The following is a 17126-nucleotide window of genomic DNA, read 5'->3' as shown; positions in this document are numbered from 1 at the left end:
CTACTGTGTTATCTTTGAGTATATTTGAAATATAAATGTTAACAAGACTAGATATGAATTTGGATAGTAACTACCTCTGCCTGTTAAAAAATATTTCGGTATATTTTTACTGAACTTTTAATTTCACGTTCTCTCTACATCAATTTAACTCAATAAAAGTTGATGCAAAAACACTAAATTAAAATCATGGCTTAAATTATTACCACAAATAAAATGTTACAGTTAACAGTGAATTCTATCACATCGTTAGTATATAAAAAGTTAGTTTCATACATAGAAGAGTCTGCTCATGAGATGTTGACTGAAAAGCTGATATGCCAATTACACCAACAGTAGTAAAAACCTAGGTGAACAATAGGTTTCCGTAATGGGCGGTGGCCATGTGCATGTAGTGTGTAATTGCAGCCATTATGTGGTATTTAAACCTGTATTGTATGTAGCTACATGAACACATCTAGCTTCTGCTGATCCTTCAGGTAATAGAATCTAGCTGGTAAAAGTCCACAGGTAGGATAATCTAACCGGTAAGTGATCAGGCACAGGTGCAAAACTGATAGTTTTGTTACATGTAAATAAAGCTTGGCCAATTTAAACAGTATTTTGTGACTTGTTCCTGCGTATGTTTGGCGCCTAGCTGGCCAGCAGGGGGGATCTCCTGACCTTTAAGTGTACATGTAGATGACCCCGGGGGATCCCAGTGTAGGATGACCCCTGGAACACTGGGTGCTGATCCTCACAATGATCTGGTGCCCACACGGGTGATTTATTATACTGACTTCCTGTTATCAGTCACTGAATACATAAACATACAGACAGGTTAATATCAGTGATACAATACTGAAACTCTACCGGGTTAGGACTATAATAGCTAGTGCTCCACCTTGTAAGGAGTATAATACCTAGTATATTTAGTTACCACCTAATGTTCACGGTTTCATTTCAATACACATGGGATGTTCTCTTTCAAGTGCATATTAAAACTGAACGGTTTTCAGTTACATGAGCATCGATAGTCAATATGGCACTGCCAAATTGAAATTACAAAATCCTTCAAACACGGAACATTTTGTTTAGTTTTTTACTCAGTCGTGATTAATACATATATTTCTTCTTACTGGTCAAAGCGTCATTTCAAAGGGCAGCAACAATAAAACTTGTCCAATGCCCATTAACCAAATATGCAGTAGCGCTTGATTATACATGTATGTATCACTGAACATGTGCAGCAATGCAAGTATATACCGCTACCTAATCCTACTTATGACTCTTCATCAGTTGACCCTGCTTATGACTCTTCATCAGTTGACCCTGCTTATGACTCTTCATCAATTGACCCTGCTTATGACTCTTCATCAATTCACCCTGCTTATGACTCTTCATCAGTTTACCCTGCCCATGACTCTTCATCAGTTGACCCTGCTTCTGACTCTTCATCAGTTGACCCTGCTTCTGACTCTTCATCAGTTGACCCTGCTTTTGACTCTTCATCAGTTTCCCCTGCTAATGACTCTTCATCAGTTTACCCTGCTTATGACTCTTCATCAGTTGACCCTGCTTTTGACTCTTCATCAGTTTACCCTGCCCATGACTCTTCATCAGTTTACCCTGCTAATGACTCTTCATCAGTTGACCCTGCTTATGACTCTTCATCAGTTGACCCTGCTTATGACTCTTCATCAATTGACCCTGCTTATGACTCTTCATCAGTTTACCCTGCTAATGACTCTTCATCAGTTGACCCTGCTAATGACTCTTCATCAGTTGACCCTGCTTATGACTCTTCATCAGTTGACCCTGCTTATGACTCTTCATCAGTTTACCCTGGTTATGATTCTTCATCAGTTGACCCTGCTTATGACTCTTCATCAGTTGACCCTGCTTCTGACTCTTCCTCAGTTTACCCTGCTTATGACTCTTCATCAGTTGACCCTGCTTTTGACTCTTCAACAGTTTACCCTGCCCATGACTCTTCATCAGTTTACCCTGCTTATGACTCTTCATCAGTTTACCCTGCCCATGACTCTTCATCAATTTTTCCTGGTAATGACTCTTCATCAGTTGACTCTGCTAATGACTCTTCATCAGTTTACCCTGCCCATGACTCTTCATCAGTTTTTCCTGCTAATGACTCTTCATCAGTTTACCCTGCTAATGACTCTTCATCAGTTTAACGTGCCCATGACTCTTCATCAGTTTTTCCTGCTAATGACTCTTCATCAGTTGACCCTGCTTTTGACTCTTCATCAGTTTACCCTGCCCATGACTCTTCATCAATTTTTCCTGCTAATGACTCTTCATCAGTTGACTCTGCTAATGACTCTTCATCAGTTTTTCCTGCCCATGACTCTTCATCAGTTTTTCCTGCTAATGACTCTTCATCAGTTTACCCTGCCCATGACTCTTCATCAGTTTACCCTGCTAATGTCTCTTCATCAGTTTACCCTGCTAATGACTCTTCATCAGTTTACCCTGCTAATGACTCTTCATCAGTTTTTCCTGCTAATGACTCTTCATCAGTATTCCCTGCTAATGACTCTTCATCAGTTTACCCTGCCAATGACTCTTCATTAGTTTACCCTGCCCATGACACTCCCGTAGTTTACCCTGCCCATGACACTCCCATAGTTTACCCTGCCCATGACACTCCCGTAGTTTACCCTGCCCATGACACTCCCGTAGTTTACCCTGCCCAGGGGTCTTAATGATTAGTATACCCTGCTCATAAAGACTCATTAGAAAATGCTGGTACAATGGTGACTATATATGACTCATTGTGCTATCTCCAAACCCCACTGCACAATTAGATTAAATGAATTTAATATCAAATTCAAGCATAGAACTCTTTTATTGATCTGTTAAATACCCATGGAAGGCATAGTTATGCCATTATTGATGTGCCTTTGTATGTATTATAACTAGGTCCATGATGGTCTTTTTCTTGTAAATGTTATTGATGGTATCTATGTGGTACGGAGAAACAATACCACAAAGATGTGATTTTCTTGTAAAATATAGTCAATGTGACCACCAGGATTTAAAACTTTTAAACAAGGGGCAGAGGGTGGGAATAAGTAGCAAGTTTTAGGTGCAGCAAAATATAATTCACAGCCTCACAAATTATCTTATCGTAAACTGATCAGTAAATGTTAAAAAAAAAAGATCTGTGGAGGAACGTTTACCCAATCAGCCAATCTAGATTATTACAAATAGCATGGATGGTGCAGAGAAGTTTGTGAAGATGAGTCACAGTGGCCTCCTTTGTTCTCTTCCCCGGCCTTAACCAATATTGTCATCCCAGTGTCTCTAGCCTCACAAGACAATGTCACAGTTGTAATGTCACTCTGTGTACCACTGGAACTACAGCGGAAATAAAGGAGACTGACAACTTATTGGGCGATGGGAAGGAATGGCTCGGTAGATATCACTTAGATGTTGTGTGTGAACCTTTTTTTTTCCTATTATCATTTATCATCTGGTGTGTGTTTGTTAGGTTTTTTTTCTGTAATGTACAAGTGATGTTAGATATATATCAAGGTATTATTTACGCATGAGGGCATGAGGCCACCGTAGTCTTTGGTGGTATTTAAAACATGTACATTTGTTTTGATAAAAAAAATGGCCTATAGCTAATTTCATGACGATTTAAAGAGTATAATGAGATTAAGTGGATTTAAGATTATTTGGGGGGGGGGGGGGGGGGGGGGGGGGGGGGGGGTCTAAATTTTATATTTAAGTAATGCGTACTGCAGGTTTAAAACATTGTAAAGTACCATTTTTCTACTTTTGTTTTTACTACTTGAGACATGATTGCATTATAACTAGGTATGATTGTGTATGTTTTAACCATTAATTTTTTCCAATTTTGCCATTTGTAGTGTGAACCTCACATCATGTACATAACAAGGTTGTAGCTGTACTATTTTCTGCACTGGAATATAAAATAAAGAAATAACTAAAAACATGATCATGAGATATGCCAACCTTATACAGTCTTTTTGCTAAGTAAATTACACTTCCAGTTTTTAACAGTTTTTGTGGAAACAATTGATAAGAAATTGAGACAATTGATATATAGTGTTCAAGCATTTATCTTTAGATTGATATTGATTGATTGACTTAATTTGAGTACACACTAGTACTTGCACCAGCAGTATTTGTATGAATGGTACATAACAATACATATGACAATTAATTAATTGAGTACCGGTATGATGGTTGTGAGGACAAAGTAAGAACTAGGTTAAATTACTCACCCCTGAAATTTCATAATGAACTATTCCAACCTTTGAATTGGAAGAGTTTAAATGTGTCTTCAGGGGTGAATGAGTTAAGAGAAAAATAATTATAAATTTAAAAGTGATATGGTAGAACTATATCTCCCCTGAATCTCCTACACAGTGACATATCACATCTTACTTATCAATGGTGAAATTAAAGTTACACACCAATACACCATTGAACTGTATATCTCCCTACACAGTAACATCTTACATCTTACTTATCAATGGTGAGATTAAAGTTACACACCATTACACCATTGAACTGTGTATCTCCCTACACACTGACATATCACATCTTACTTATCAATGGTGAAATTAAAGTAACACACCATTACACCATTGAACTGTATATCTTCCTACACAGTAACATCTTACATCTTACTTATCAATGGTAAAATTAAAGTAACACACCATTACACCATTGAACTGTATATCTCCCTACACAGTAACATCTTACATCTTACTTATCAATGGCGAGATTAAAGTAACACACCAATACACCATTGAACTGTATATCTCCCTACACAGTAACATCTTACATCTTACTTATCAATGGTAAAATTAAAGTAACACACCATTACACCATTGAACTGTGTATCTGCCTACACACTGACATCTTACATCTTACTTATCAATGGTGAAATTAAAATACCACACCATTACACCATTGAACTGTGTATCTCCCTACACACTGACATCTTACATCTTACTTATCAATGGTAAAATTAAAGTAACACACCAATACACCATTGAACTGTATATCTCCCTACACACTGACATCTTACATCTTACTTATCAATGGTGAAATTAAAATACCACACCATTAAACCATTGAACTGTGTATCTCCCTACACACTGACATATCACATCTTACTTAACAATGGTGAAGTTAAAGTAACACACCAATACACCATTGAACTGTGTATCTCCCTACACACTGACATCTTACATCTTACTTATCAATGGTGAAGTTAAAGTAACACACCAATACACCTAAACTGTATATATCCCTACCCAGCGACATTTTACATCTTACTTATCAAATGAAATAGATGTGAGAGTTGACAGGCCCTGGGGGTCAGAGCTGTGGTGAGAGAGAACACAATCCCCCTATTGATCCCACTGGGTACTTAAACACTCAAGTACTATCTCAGATTTATTTCCTGTGTTGTGGCTAATGATCGGCCACAGCAGAGGGCGTTTGTTGTTGTGGTTTTGTAAGGAACTAAATATATATTGTATGTCTATGATACAGCCAATGTTGTTCAAGGTCTCCGTGTGGTATTACCGGGAATCGAGAGATAATTTATTCCACATAAACTTCTTGCTCCTGATCCTGACTTGATAATCAGTTTACCTGGGTAATTGACATTATTTATGATTATAGTAAGCTGTGAAGTGTTAGTGTTTTTGACATTGATGCGATCCAGTTTTGTTATAGGACTGTGTATCTGATAAAGAAGATATCTTGTTAAACAGAAGATGTGTAGCATAATGCACAGGTGTAAAGGTTAACCATAGGTTATCTAGTAAACCTGAGAACCCGATCTATTGGCGGGACTTTATATAACAACGACAGGTGATGATAGCATTGGAACACACACCATGTATACATGTAGTCTAATACCAAAACTAATGGCATTATAAAACAGATAATATCACAACTGACATCATTATTAAACATACATCATGTGTTATATCATAACTGACGTCATAAAACAATGTATGTTATTCAGGATTACACCTGGGGTCCTATGAAACACAACATGTGTTATCTGATAGCACATCAGACACCTGCATTTGTTCCATTATTACAACTGATAATATTTCAAATTCATATTTGCCTAATATTGTTTCAATTATGACAACTGATCATGACATTACAAATTGTTACCTCGCAAATATAGTTTCTAGTATGTGACAACTGACATTATATAAATATGACATTCATTAGCAGGTGACAGTGAATATTGTCAACCCGAGAAAAACCATTGTCACCCTCGGCTTCGCCTCCGGTGACAATGGGTTTTTGAGGGTTAACAATATTCACTGTCACCTGCTAATGAATGACATATCTATTTTGTTACACCAAAAGTCTTTGTAGCTCAGAAACGGCAGCAATCCTCGATAATGACATCTTGTTTGTTGATAGTCTGCTGTTTACAATCGCTATCGCACCGGCGCTTGATGAAATTGACTGTTGCCGTCAAACGTTCTTGTGACCATCACGGTAGGGAAACGAAGCGGTGAACGCACATTTTTCGCACATGTGACATTTTTCACTGTCTCATGGCAATATCACCCGCGCCCCTTAAAACCAATGTATTTTTGGAAGGTGACAGAGATTTTTGTTTAATTTTCTCCCAACCAATCAAATAGCTAGAAATTCACTTGAGGTGTAACAATACAAATTGTTACCCCGCAAATGTGGTTTCTAGTATATGACAACTGACATTACAAATTGTTACCCCACAAATGTAGTTTCTAGTATATGACAACAGACATTACAAATTGTTACCCTACAAATGTGGTTTCTAGTATATGACAACTGACATTACAAATTGTTACCCCACAAATGTAGTTTCTAGAATATGACAACTGCCATTACAAATTGTTACCCCACAAATGTGGTTTCTAATATATGACAACAGACATTACAAATTGTTACCCCACAAATGTGATTTCTAGTATATGACAACTGACATTACAAATTCTTACCCCACAAATATGGTTTCTAGCTAGTATATGACAACTGACAATACAAATTGTTACCCCGCAAATGTGGTTTCTAGTATATGACAACTGACATTACAAATTGTTGCCCTGCAAATTTGGTTTTAAGTATATGACAACTGACATTACAAATTGTTTCAGAATGACTAATGACATTGCAAACATAGTGTATGTTATTTAGGATATTTTCCTGTTCTCTGTATATTTTAACTTATTTGTAAACTTTGTACCTAGGTAGAAATATAGATAACCATAACACCTATTCTGTATGGTCTGCTACTTGTACAGGTCTTACAAACATATATGTCAACATATGCACAGACACATTGCAAATACGATTTGTATCTAGGTGCCTACCATGGTTGAGTGCACTTAGGCCATAAGTATACTGACACTTGGAAGACTTCGGGGAACAAGTGTGCATGTGCTTTGCATAAAATATTGTAAGGGCATACAGTGCTCCACATATTTATCTAAATGTACTTGTAACTATAGATAATAAAATGTAAGCTGCTATCACATTGTATAAGTAATGTTTTGATTGATTTATGTTTTGCTGGATGTATGCCGAACTAACTAATTTTCAATTCATTTGATTAATAATTGCATTTTGAATAATATACAATGACTTCAAGATTCACATTTGTCTGACGTATTTTTTTATTTTTCAGACATCACCCGGAGTTCACAGAAAGAATTCCCTAAATCGAAATGGCTCAGTCAACCGCAGTGGATCAATCAATCGCAGCAATTCAATCAATCGTAACGGGTCAATCAACCGCGGAAATGGGTCCTTCAACCGCGGTGAATCAGCCTTCACCAAACAGGTGGTCAACCTTACTCCAAACACAAGTTTCCAGAGGAAGAGGGTCTCTCCCAACAACTCGGTAATACAAAGTGATAGTACTAGTTTTCAAATGATGACAAAAGAAGGCACTATAGTTTCTGAAAAACAATAAAAAGAATGAATAATGAAAAAGAAAATTTCTGTAGAGTACACTAAATATAAAAACTACAGCAGAGGCTAGAGCACTGTTCATACATGTTATTATGTTTTTTCATTATTCCCTTGCACAAAACTGTTTTAAAATGTTACACAAGATTAGCATTAAAATTGACCCAATCTTGAAATAAAGAAGATTGCTAAGATTGATTAACTTTCACTGATTGTAATATAACCTCTTGCAAAGTATGCGCATCGTTAGGGTAGTATAACTAATTTTCCATCTCTCCAATATTGTTTTTATTTATTTTGCTTCATCAGTAGAACATGGTTACCTAGTACATGTACTCGTGTTTTTGCATAGTCATTTTTTCATCCTAAATTTCATGTATATGTCCAAAGCCCTTCATTCTAAACTTGGTATTTTCTTTGCTCAGTGATTTCTTAATAGCACAGATTGACTATAACAAAGTGTTTGTGTTCATCACAAACTAAAATATCAACAACAAAAAAATGCATCACAGCTTGAACATTTCCTATAGTATTAATGGTACAACTGATTCTATCAATATTCAGTATCACTTCAGACAGTTCTAGAATGATCAACTTCTCCTTGATTTGATTTCAGTTCAACAAGTCCACACCTGGCGGAGGTCAGCTGACGAAGAGCAGAATCGCCAAGGTGCTCCGACTTCGTCTCTACCTCCTACAACAGATGGGGCCAAACTCCTTCCTCATAGGCGGTGACTCCCCTGACCACAAATTCAGAGTTATCATTGGCCCACAGGTACAGGTCAAAGGTCAACTTATAGTTGATGTTTGGATGTTTGACCTAAAAGTTCTTTTGTCATCTAGCAAAATAGCCTGTGACATAATACAAAGATCAAAATAACGTCTGCATTTAATGATAATACATATTTAAAATATCTTTGTTCATCAAATGTTCATTGCAGTCTCATTTATCATACTCCTCTAATCAATGTATTTAAGGCACTCATTTTCATCAACAGAATAATTATCAAGTTTAAATTTATTTATAATCTTTACAAAATTTCATTCAAAATTTGGAGTGAGGAAATTACTGATGTAGAAACATATACATACAAAAACTTAGCCTATATTTTCATTGGTATGTATTGATAATTGTCTGATTTTCCTGTGATTATATTACAGTCGTGCAGCTGTGGTAAGGGTCCTCACTGTGTCCATGTCCTCTTTGTCATGCTGAGGGTTTTCCAGGTCAGTGAAGGCGACCCTTTACTAGGCAGCAAAACCCTCAAGAACTATGAGGTAGGTTTTCAAGCAGACTTCTTTCAATGAAAGATGTTTTTCATATCCTCAGTAAAGCTTATTGTTAAGTAAGCAGAAAATAATTTTATTAAAACAATTTAGGAGGCTTAATTGATCTCAAAATCAGTTGAGGAAATTGACTTTAGTATTTGAAATAAACTTACATGTATTATAATACATGCATACGGGAAGTGTTTTAGATTTGGATATTGTTTTTCTGTTCCTATGTATGATAATCTGGTACTATTTCTGACAGTATAATCTATAAAATTAATTGGTTTTACCATACAGAAAGGGATGTATGTGACTAACACCTAATAAGAAGATTAGATGTATCATCTTATTTATTAATTACATGTGAACATTTCTTGGCTGGTAGTTTTCTTATGTTCATGAATACACCTTATGATTTAAATTTCTAGGATTTACATGTCAATATGATATGTTATGAATTATTTATTTCTTTATTTGTTTTAATTTACATCTAGGTTGAGTCTCTGTTCAGGGACTACCACGAAAAAATCTCCTCGCGGATACAGAATAGGAAGGAGGAAAAGCTGAAACAGCTGAAGAAAATAGAGGAACAAACTGGTGCTCCCTCCGACGACTCGACCCCTGCTCCCTCTGAAGCAGATCTAGGGTTAGTAAATATAGTCTCCAAGGTCTTACGCTCCAAAGGTAGTTCAGTCAACAAACCTACTCCCTCTGAGGCAGATCTATGGTTAGTAAATATAGTCTCTGAGGTCTTACGTACCAATGGTAGTTCAGTCAACAAAGCTTGCACTGTCTGAGGCAGATCTAGGGTTCGTAAATATAGTCTCCGAGGTCTTATGTACCAATGGTAGTTCAGTCAACAAACCTACTCTGTCTGAGGTAGATTGACCAAATTTACCATAGGTAGTTTATATGCTAACCTAAACTATACCCTTTTTGTAAGACCTACAATATCTAGGTCCAAATTTATCATTGGTAGATTATTAACTAGCAAACTGACAATTTCTAGCTCTAGATTTAAAATTGATAATTCAGTCAGAATCCTTTTCCTTTCGAGATGGACGAAATATCAGTAATTAAGGTCCAAGTTTGCTAGTGGCATTGTTAATAGTCATGTAGTAAATTTTGAACTTTTTTTTTCCAAAATAAGGGAAATATTCATCAAAAGTCTTTGCAAAAAATATCTGTGACAGAAATTCATTTACTACTGATGTTTAAAGGAAGTTGCATTGTAAATCACAGCTTTTTGAGAAACAATCAGTAAAACATTTAATAAAAAAGGTGAAATATACTATGGTATTACAGTCGTAAACTGAATGTCTCAAAGAGATTGAATATAGAAAATCCAGAGTTCCATCACAAGCAGAGTACCTTATCATTGTGTTGTTACCAACATTAGATGTGTATTGGTTAACTTCTAGGAGTCAGAAGGAGGAGGATGACACATGCCCTATATGCCTGTTGGAAATGCTGGAAGGGGAGAGTCTACTAAAGTGTGAGGATGGTTGTCAGAACCGTCTCCATCACCATTGTATTGCTGTGTGTAAGTAGGTCCACCGGCCACAGGCTCTAGTTAAAACGATTCAACGTCCATATGTTTTAGTATACCATTTCGTGAATCAGTTTGGTGTTGTGAAATTCATTTAAAGACGTGTGAATTTAATGATTGTCTTTTATAATGCAGAGAAAGTTTGGTTCTGAACGATAGGTTGACCTTGTTTATCTTTTCTTTGTTGTCAGGGTTTGAACTGTGCCGACGACAAAATGACCCTCTGATTTGCCCACTGTGTAGGACCAAATGGAAAGTGAACAAATTATTAGAAGTCCGAAGGTGAGCTTGTAACACAAATATAGAAGTGTGGTTAAAAGTAAATACAAAGGTAAACCAAATGTCAATTGACAGTTTCCTTGGAGTTTAAGTACAGCAATGTGCTATATGTTTTTAGACATTATATTTTGATTTAAAATACTTTCCTGTATTGTTTGATACTATCTAGAAAGAATTATTGGTATCAATAGAAAAATAACTTTCTCTTATACACAAAACTCTTGACAAAGATGTATGAAATATGTATCCTAATAGCTCTAATAAGTGCTTACCATAATTAAATTTCCATTTCTGACAGTGATGGTACCTCAGCAAGCAGTGACTCCCCAATGGTACCCCCCAATACGAGGGCGTCGTCTCCCCTTCCCTTAGAAGGCGAGGAACGCCTGCCGTACGCAGAGCCTATACCTCCTGAGCATGTATCCCTAGCAGCTCCCTGGGTGGAGGTAGGTGCTAACAGAAACTGTACATTGTATATTAATTTTCTATTTTTGCAGTAATTGTATTAACTGTTTTGTGTTATGAATATGAAATTCAGAAGTCTTGTATGATTTGTTAGAGATGAATCTCATGAATTATCTGCAAAAATTTAAGCCAAGGTAAACAAAAGACATTTATCTTTTTGAGGTTATTTACATTATGTGAATTTGATGTTGATTTTTGGCAGTTACTGGGTGAGGATTTGGTGTCCTGTTTCTTCAGCAAAAGTTGGTCAATTCGTGAATCAGGACTCAAGCACCTTGGAAAGGAAACCAGAGCAGTGCTGATGAGAAACATGTCCGAGGGTCGGCAAGGCACGGTTACCTCCCCTGTCAGACAGGACGCCACACACAAGATGCTGGAGTGCTGCTGTCAGGTCCTCAGTCTCATGTGTCTAGACCCTGTATACAAGGTTTATGTGGCAGGTCTGGTGAGTATCTCCTTAGGGGAACATTTTTAATTTGAGTAATATTTAAATAAGGACTAATTTGCATGAATTTCAATTATGAAATAACCTCAACAGTGATAAATCACATGTTTAAATGAGTTTAAATCAATGTTCACAAATATTTAAATATGTAATTTTCTGTCCTTGCCAGTTTGATATGCACATGTATCTTATATGAAAGCTAAGAGCGATTATCGTAACCTTTGTACTGTTTACTTATCCAGCGGACTTTGAGGACATTCCTTTCGTACACACCATGCAGAGATCAGCTGCAGCGACGGAGACTACAATACCTCCTCAACCCTGTCATAAGCGCCATCATCGTCAAGTGTACAGACGGCAATAGGTATGTGTACTGGATCCTGTGTGGGTCTGGCCAACTGTACAGTATAACATGAAACCTTCCTGGGTACTTTCTTTCAAGTCTTACTTAAACAAATCATTTCATTTACACAAACCAGGCCTCCACAATAATTATAGCCCACTACTTTGAGACTTGTGTAATCTCCAGCTGGACTAGTGGTTCTAAAACTGCTAGCCTAAATGACTTGTCAAAATTTTATGTTACTTTTCAGTGGTTTTCAAAATTGATTTCTGGCCCAGCAAACTTTCACTGTTGGCCTGTATTTGTGAACCTGAATCAGGTTGTACATGAAGTTACTGTACTAATTTTCACACCTCCATTTATAATGGTGAGGAATGGTATTATAACTCTGCATTCATAATAATTCACTGCAGTAATGCTTTAACAGGACTATATCAAGGTAATAGATGGGAGATAATCAAGGAACAGGAAAGTTCGGATCTAAAAGGATTCAAGTAGCATGAACTTTTGATCAACAAGAGAATGACACGATTGTCCAGTATCATTCATAAGAGGTTTTTTGTAAAGAAATTGTAGACCCTGTCCAAGTGAGGATGACACACTCATTAATATGTTATAATCGTATGGCCCGTATAATGAGCTCTGGTTTTGTGTAAATGAGTGGTTTCTGTGTTACAGGCGGACCAGTCAGTTGTCCCTGTCAACAGCTATTGAGCTGGCTAAGGGACAGGAAGGGGAACTACCAGTTGGCAAGGACATACATAATGGAGGTATGGACTTTTGTTTAAAAAGATAGTTTCAGTGATCTTACCAGTTTTCTTTTCTTAAACTTATGTATTATAGCAGTATGTTATTTAGTTGTTTGTGTCGAAGAAATATTTCCGGAAAACAGAATCCTTGCAAGCAGTGACTGCATTGATAAATTTAATTTTATTCAGATACAACGTCAATAGGGGGGGGGGATTTAACATATGATTATGAAACACCAACATATCTCGTAATAACTATGCATAGATAGAAGGGAAGTAATCCAGCCTGTTTTCTGTCACAGGTACATATGGTTTGGATAGCTTGGATTACATTGTGAGCTGTGCCACGGAGGATTACGATTCTGACACAGTGTCCTGGCAATGGTTGCTAGGTAGACTGTACGTACTGCAAAGAATGTTTGAAGAATTTCAAAATGAACTTTTACCTCGGCATCCTCCAGATGGAACGTCTGCTGATGATGAAGGGACCTCCAAAGTAGAGGGCGCCACTGCAGCCTCACCTACTAGATCTTCAAATTATGAACGACTTGTTTCCTGTGCAAGATTTGCTGTAAAGGCAGTTGGAAATTCTCACATGAGAGTCAGCCGCATGGCCAGACGTGTTTTTTTTCTTGTTGCAAAGTTTTCTGCTCACATGGACAACATAATAGAAGATCTTGATGAGTTACTGATTGGCCTAGATTCAAATGTAGCTTTATCAATGAAAAAAAGACTGTATCGCATAGTGGAGGATTTTCAGTTGTCTGAAAAAATTGTGAATGAATTGCATCAGGGTACGTTAAAATATCGTAGGAATTTTGACAATTCTCCCGTTGACTCTCCATTTGACACACCTGTCTCTAGCCCTCGCTGCGTTTCACCAGCTACGGTTTCCTCCTCTCACTCAGACTGCCAAAGTGAGGCTAGCACCTCAAGCAAACATGCCCCACTTGTGCCGCCAAACACACCCATCAGAGGTCGGAAGAAACAGCGTGGGAGAACTGACAAGGTAGACGAAGCAGGGACAGGCTGCTTGTCTGTCCCATTGCTAGAGAAGGATGAAAATTTAGTCAGTGACATACATACTATGCCTCTTGTGAAAGACAAAGTAAGATCACCAGCGCACAGTGTGTTGACCCCGTCCTCTCCTGGGAAACAGACTCCACCCCCTATCCCACCTAGACCTTTAACCAGGACCAAAAGTTATGAAATCTTAAATGAACGGTTTTCCTTGTCTCCGCCTCCAGTGGTCCAAAGAATTAATTCAAGTGACATTAGAAACAATAATGTTGAGAACGATAATAAAAACTTTGAAAGTGTGCTGAACGATATCGGTTTTAGTGATTGTAAATCTAAGGGTAAAAACGCTTACATTAATCATAGTGAATGTTTTTTAATCTGTGATAAGGAGCCAGACATGAAAGAAGTGTTGTCTTCCACTAAACACAAACCTCTGGCCTCCCAGTGCCTTTCCTTTGACTGTGATAATGAGACATGTAAACCTGTGAACATGAGTGGCCTCCTGTCAATATCTTCGGACGAAAAGACAATCTCCTCGGACGATTCTCTTGATCGGCCACGTCGAAGGTCTTTAGCCAGTACGTCATATCTTACAACGCCCAAACATGGAGGTAATTCCAGCGATGAATTATTGGAGCAAAGCTGTTGTGGAAGTACACCGTCATGTACACCAGACAGGGAGAAACCTGTGACCTTTAAAACAGAGGTCACACTGCTCACACCCAAGCATTCTCCAAGCCACACAGTGGATACATGTAAGTATAAAATCTTTTAAGCCAGTTCTTGATATGGTCATCTTATTGAATGATTTAAAGATCAATTTCCTAAGAAACATTATTAGTGACAACAGCATTTTAAAGAAGTTATTTCTTCTTCTTTTATCTTTCATAGGGTTTTAGTAGCCATATAAAGTTTCTTGTTTTTCTACCTATTCTAGCTTCCCCCTCCAACTGTACTACATGTAATGACATTTCTTATTAGTCAGTTTTGATAATCTTGAAATGATGTTGGTTTACTTTTGGTGCTAGATGGCAATGACAAGGTGTGTGCGTGTAAGGAAGAGGTTGAGAAGGAGGAGGCGCTTGCTCTATCAGAGGCCATGAAGGTGTCGTGGATAGAGCCCCCTAAGCCTGTTGTACCGGGGCTAACCCCTACAGACAAGGAACAAGTCATCACAATCCGCATACAGCCAGACGTAAGCTTCTTTTATTGTTAATAACCCACAACAAATCACAACATACCCCCTGTTTAGGGATAAATCTAGATAAATCTAGGGATAGATCCACTCGATGATTCAATTTATCCCTACCTAGAGAAGGTACCTTATTTTTAAGTGTACCATCATGAAATTTTTATCTATTTTGTAATGCATATCAATGCATCATTTGCTGTTAAATACCCTATACCATACTGTATTTATTCATTTTTATATGTATATTTTTTTTTAATCTGAAATAGATATATTTAATGAGTTCTGATGCAAATTCTGAAATAAAAAGAATATCAGGATTAATGAAGCAAAACGCATCACTTGAAAAACAAATCCTCCACAAATGAAATGTAAATTTCCAGAAAGCATATTTCCTGGATTATAATAATAAGAAATTCAAAAGATTTAAATAATCACATTCTCCATCATTGTGCATTATGTGGCTAATATTATAATGTTATTCCAGGACTATGGTAAAAATGTGTCCGAAGGTAACAACACCAACGAGCCCGCCCTGTTCCTGGAGAACGTTCACTGGGTGAAAGGACCCCTCCTTGGGACAGGGGCTTACAGCACATGTTACCAGGCCAGAGATGTGAAGAGTGGCGTAATCATGGCCGTCAAACAGGTATAAATGACTAGTCAAACTTTCTTAGTACTAACTCAATCGTATTTTGTGCAATGTTGTTTTTGCTTTTTGGTTAATGAACTTTATTTAATTTGCAACAATTGCAAAACAATATTTTATCAACTTACGTAAATCTCTCTAGTTGGGGCCCAGATGGTAGGGTGTAGTGGGGCCCAGATGGTAGGGTGTAGTGGGGCCCAGATGGTAGGGTGTAGTGGGGCCCAGATGGTAGGGTGTAGTGGGGCCCAGATGGTAGGGTGTAGTGGGGCCCAGATGGTAGGGTGTAGTGGGGCCCAGATGGTAGGGTGTAGTGGGGCCCAGATGGTAGGGTGTAGTGGGGCCCAGATGGTAGGGTGTAGTGGGGCCCAGATGGTAGGGTGTAGTGGGGCCCAGATGGTAGGGTGTAGTGGGGCCCAGATGGTAGGGTGTAGTGGGGCCCAGATGGTAGGGTGTAGTGGGGCCCAGATGGTAGGGTGTAGTGGGGCCCAGATGGTAGGGTGTAGTGGGGCCCAGATGGTAGGGTGTAGTGGGGCATGTCTTTATGTATAAGGATTTGCTTTATGACTTTCTATTTACTTGTAACACATTCATTTGTCATTGCAGATTTCGTTTTGCCGGAATACCCCCTCAGAGCAGGAAAAGGTGGTGGAGGCCATCACAGAAGAGATTCACATGATGACCAAACTAAACCACCCCAACATCGTGAGAATATTGGGTGCCACGCGGCAGGGCTGCCACTTCAACATGTTTGTGGAGTGGATGCCAGGTGGGTAAAACCTCTGGACTTTTTCATAAACCAGTCTAGATGTGTAATTGGGAATTGATAACTCCAATAAGTAAAGAAAGGTTACTGCTGAATATTTCATTGTTTGAAAAATAAAAAATAAAATAGACTTTTTTCATCAGCATATAATAGTACATCAAAAGATAAGTTTTGGACATAGTCAGGGCTCATGATAAATATCAGTATCACCTGTGATGTTATTTATGCTTTGTATTTGATTAAATAAGAGATAATTTGGTACATATTGACAGTATACATTGAGGCATAGGTAAATCCTGTGACCCTTTTATTTGAAATTAAGTCTATTCTTTAGAACATGAAGAAATCACATACCTCTGATAAGCTTACAACCCATCAGAATGGGATTTCATTGCCTATCACTAAATCACTAAGCAGTGAGATTGCGACCCCCCC

General features: G+C 37.8%; 1 protein-coding gene across 3 annotated transcripts in view; it reads left to right on the top strand.

The window, feature by feature from the left end:
- LOC110443661 (mitogen-activated protein kinase kinase kinase 1-like) overlaps nt 1-17126 on the top strand; it is a 38063-nt gene that overhangs the window by 12793 nt on the left and 8144 nt on the right. For all 3 annotated transcript variants that reach the window (XM_021488017.1, XM_021488019.1, XM_021488018.1), the window contains 14 exons: nt 7685-7900; nt 8585-8743; nt 9130-9246; nt 9735-9886; nt 10662-10783; nt 10981-11071; nt 11367-11514; nt 11736-11978; nt 12221-12342; nt 13000-13091; nt 13373-14845; nt 15119-15285; nt 15767-15928; nt 16532-16694. In XM_021488017.1, coding sequence (XP_021343692.1) covers nt 7685-7900; nt 8585-8743; nt 9130-9246; nt 9735-9886; nt 10662-10783; nt 10981-11071; nt 11367-11514; nt 11736-11978; nt 12221-12342; nt 13000-13091; nt 13373-14845; nt 15119-15285; nt 15767-15928; nt 16532-16694 — 3427 coding nt within the window. The remainder of the gene's footprint in view (nt 1-7684; nt 7901-8584; nt 8744-9129; nt 9247-9734; nt 9887-10661; nt 10784-10980; nt 11072-11366; nt 11515-11735; nt 11979-12220; nt 12343-12999; nt 13092-13372; nt 14846-15118; nt 15286-15766; nt 15929-16531; nt 16695-17126) is intronic.

This window comes from Mizuhopecten yessoensis, unplaced genomic scaffold (genome assembly GCF_002113885.1).
Source record: "Mizuhopecten yessoensis strain PY_sf001 unplaced genomic scaffold, ASM211388v2 scaffold716357, whole genome shotgun sequence".
Classification (NCBI taxonomy): domain Eukaryota; kingdom Metazoa; phylum Mollusca; class Bivalvia; order Pectinida; family Pectinidae; genus Mizuhopecten; species Mizuhopecten yessoensis.
Note: the sequence above shows the minus strand (reverse complement) of the source record. Positions and strands in the feature narration are given on the sequence as shown.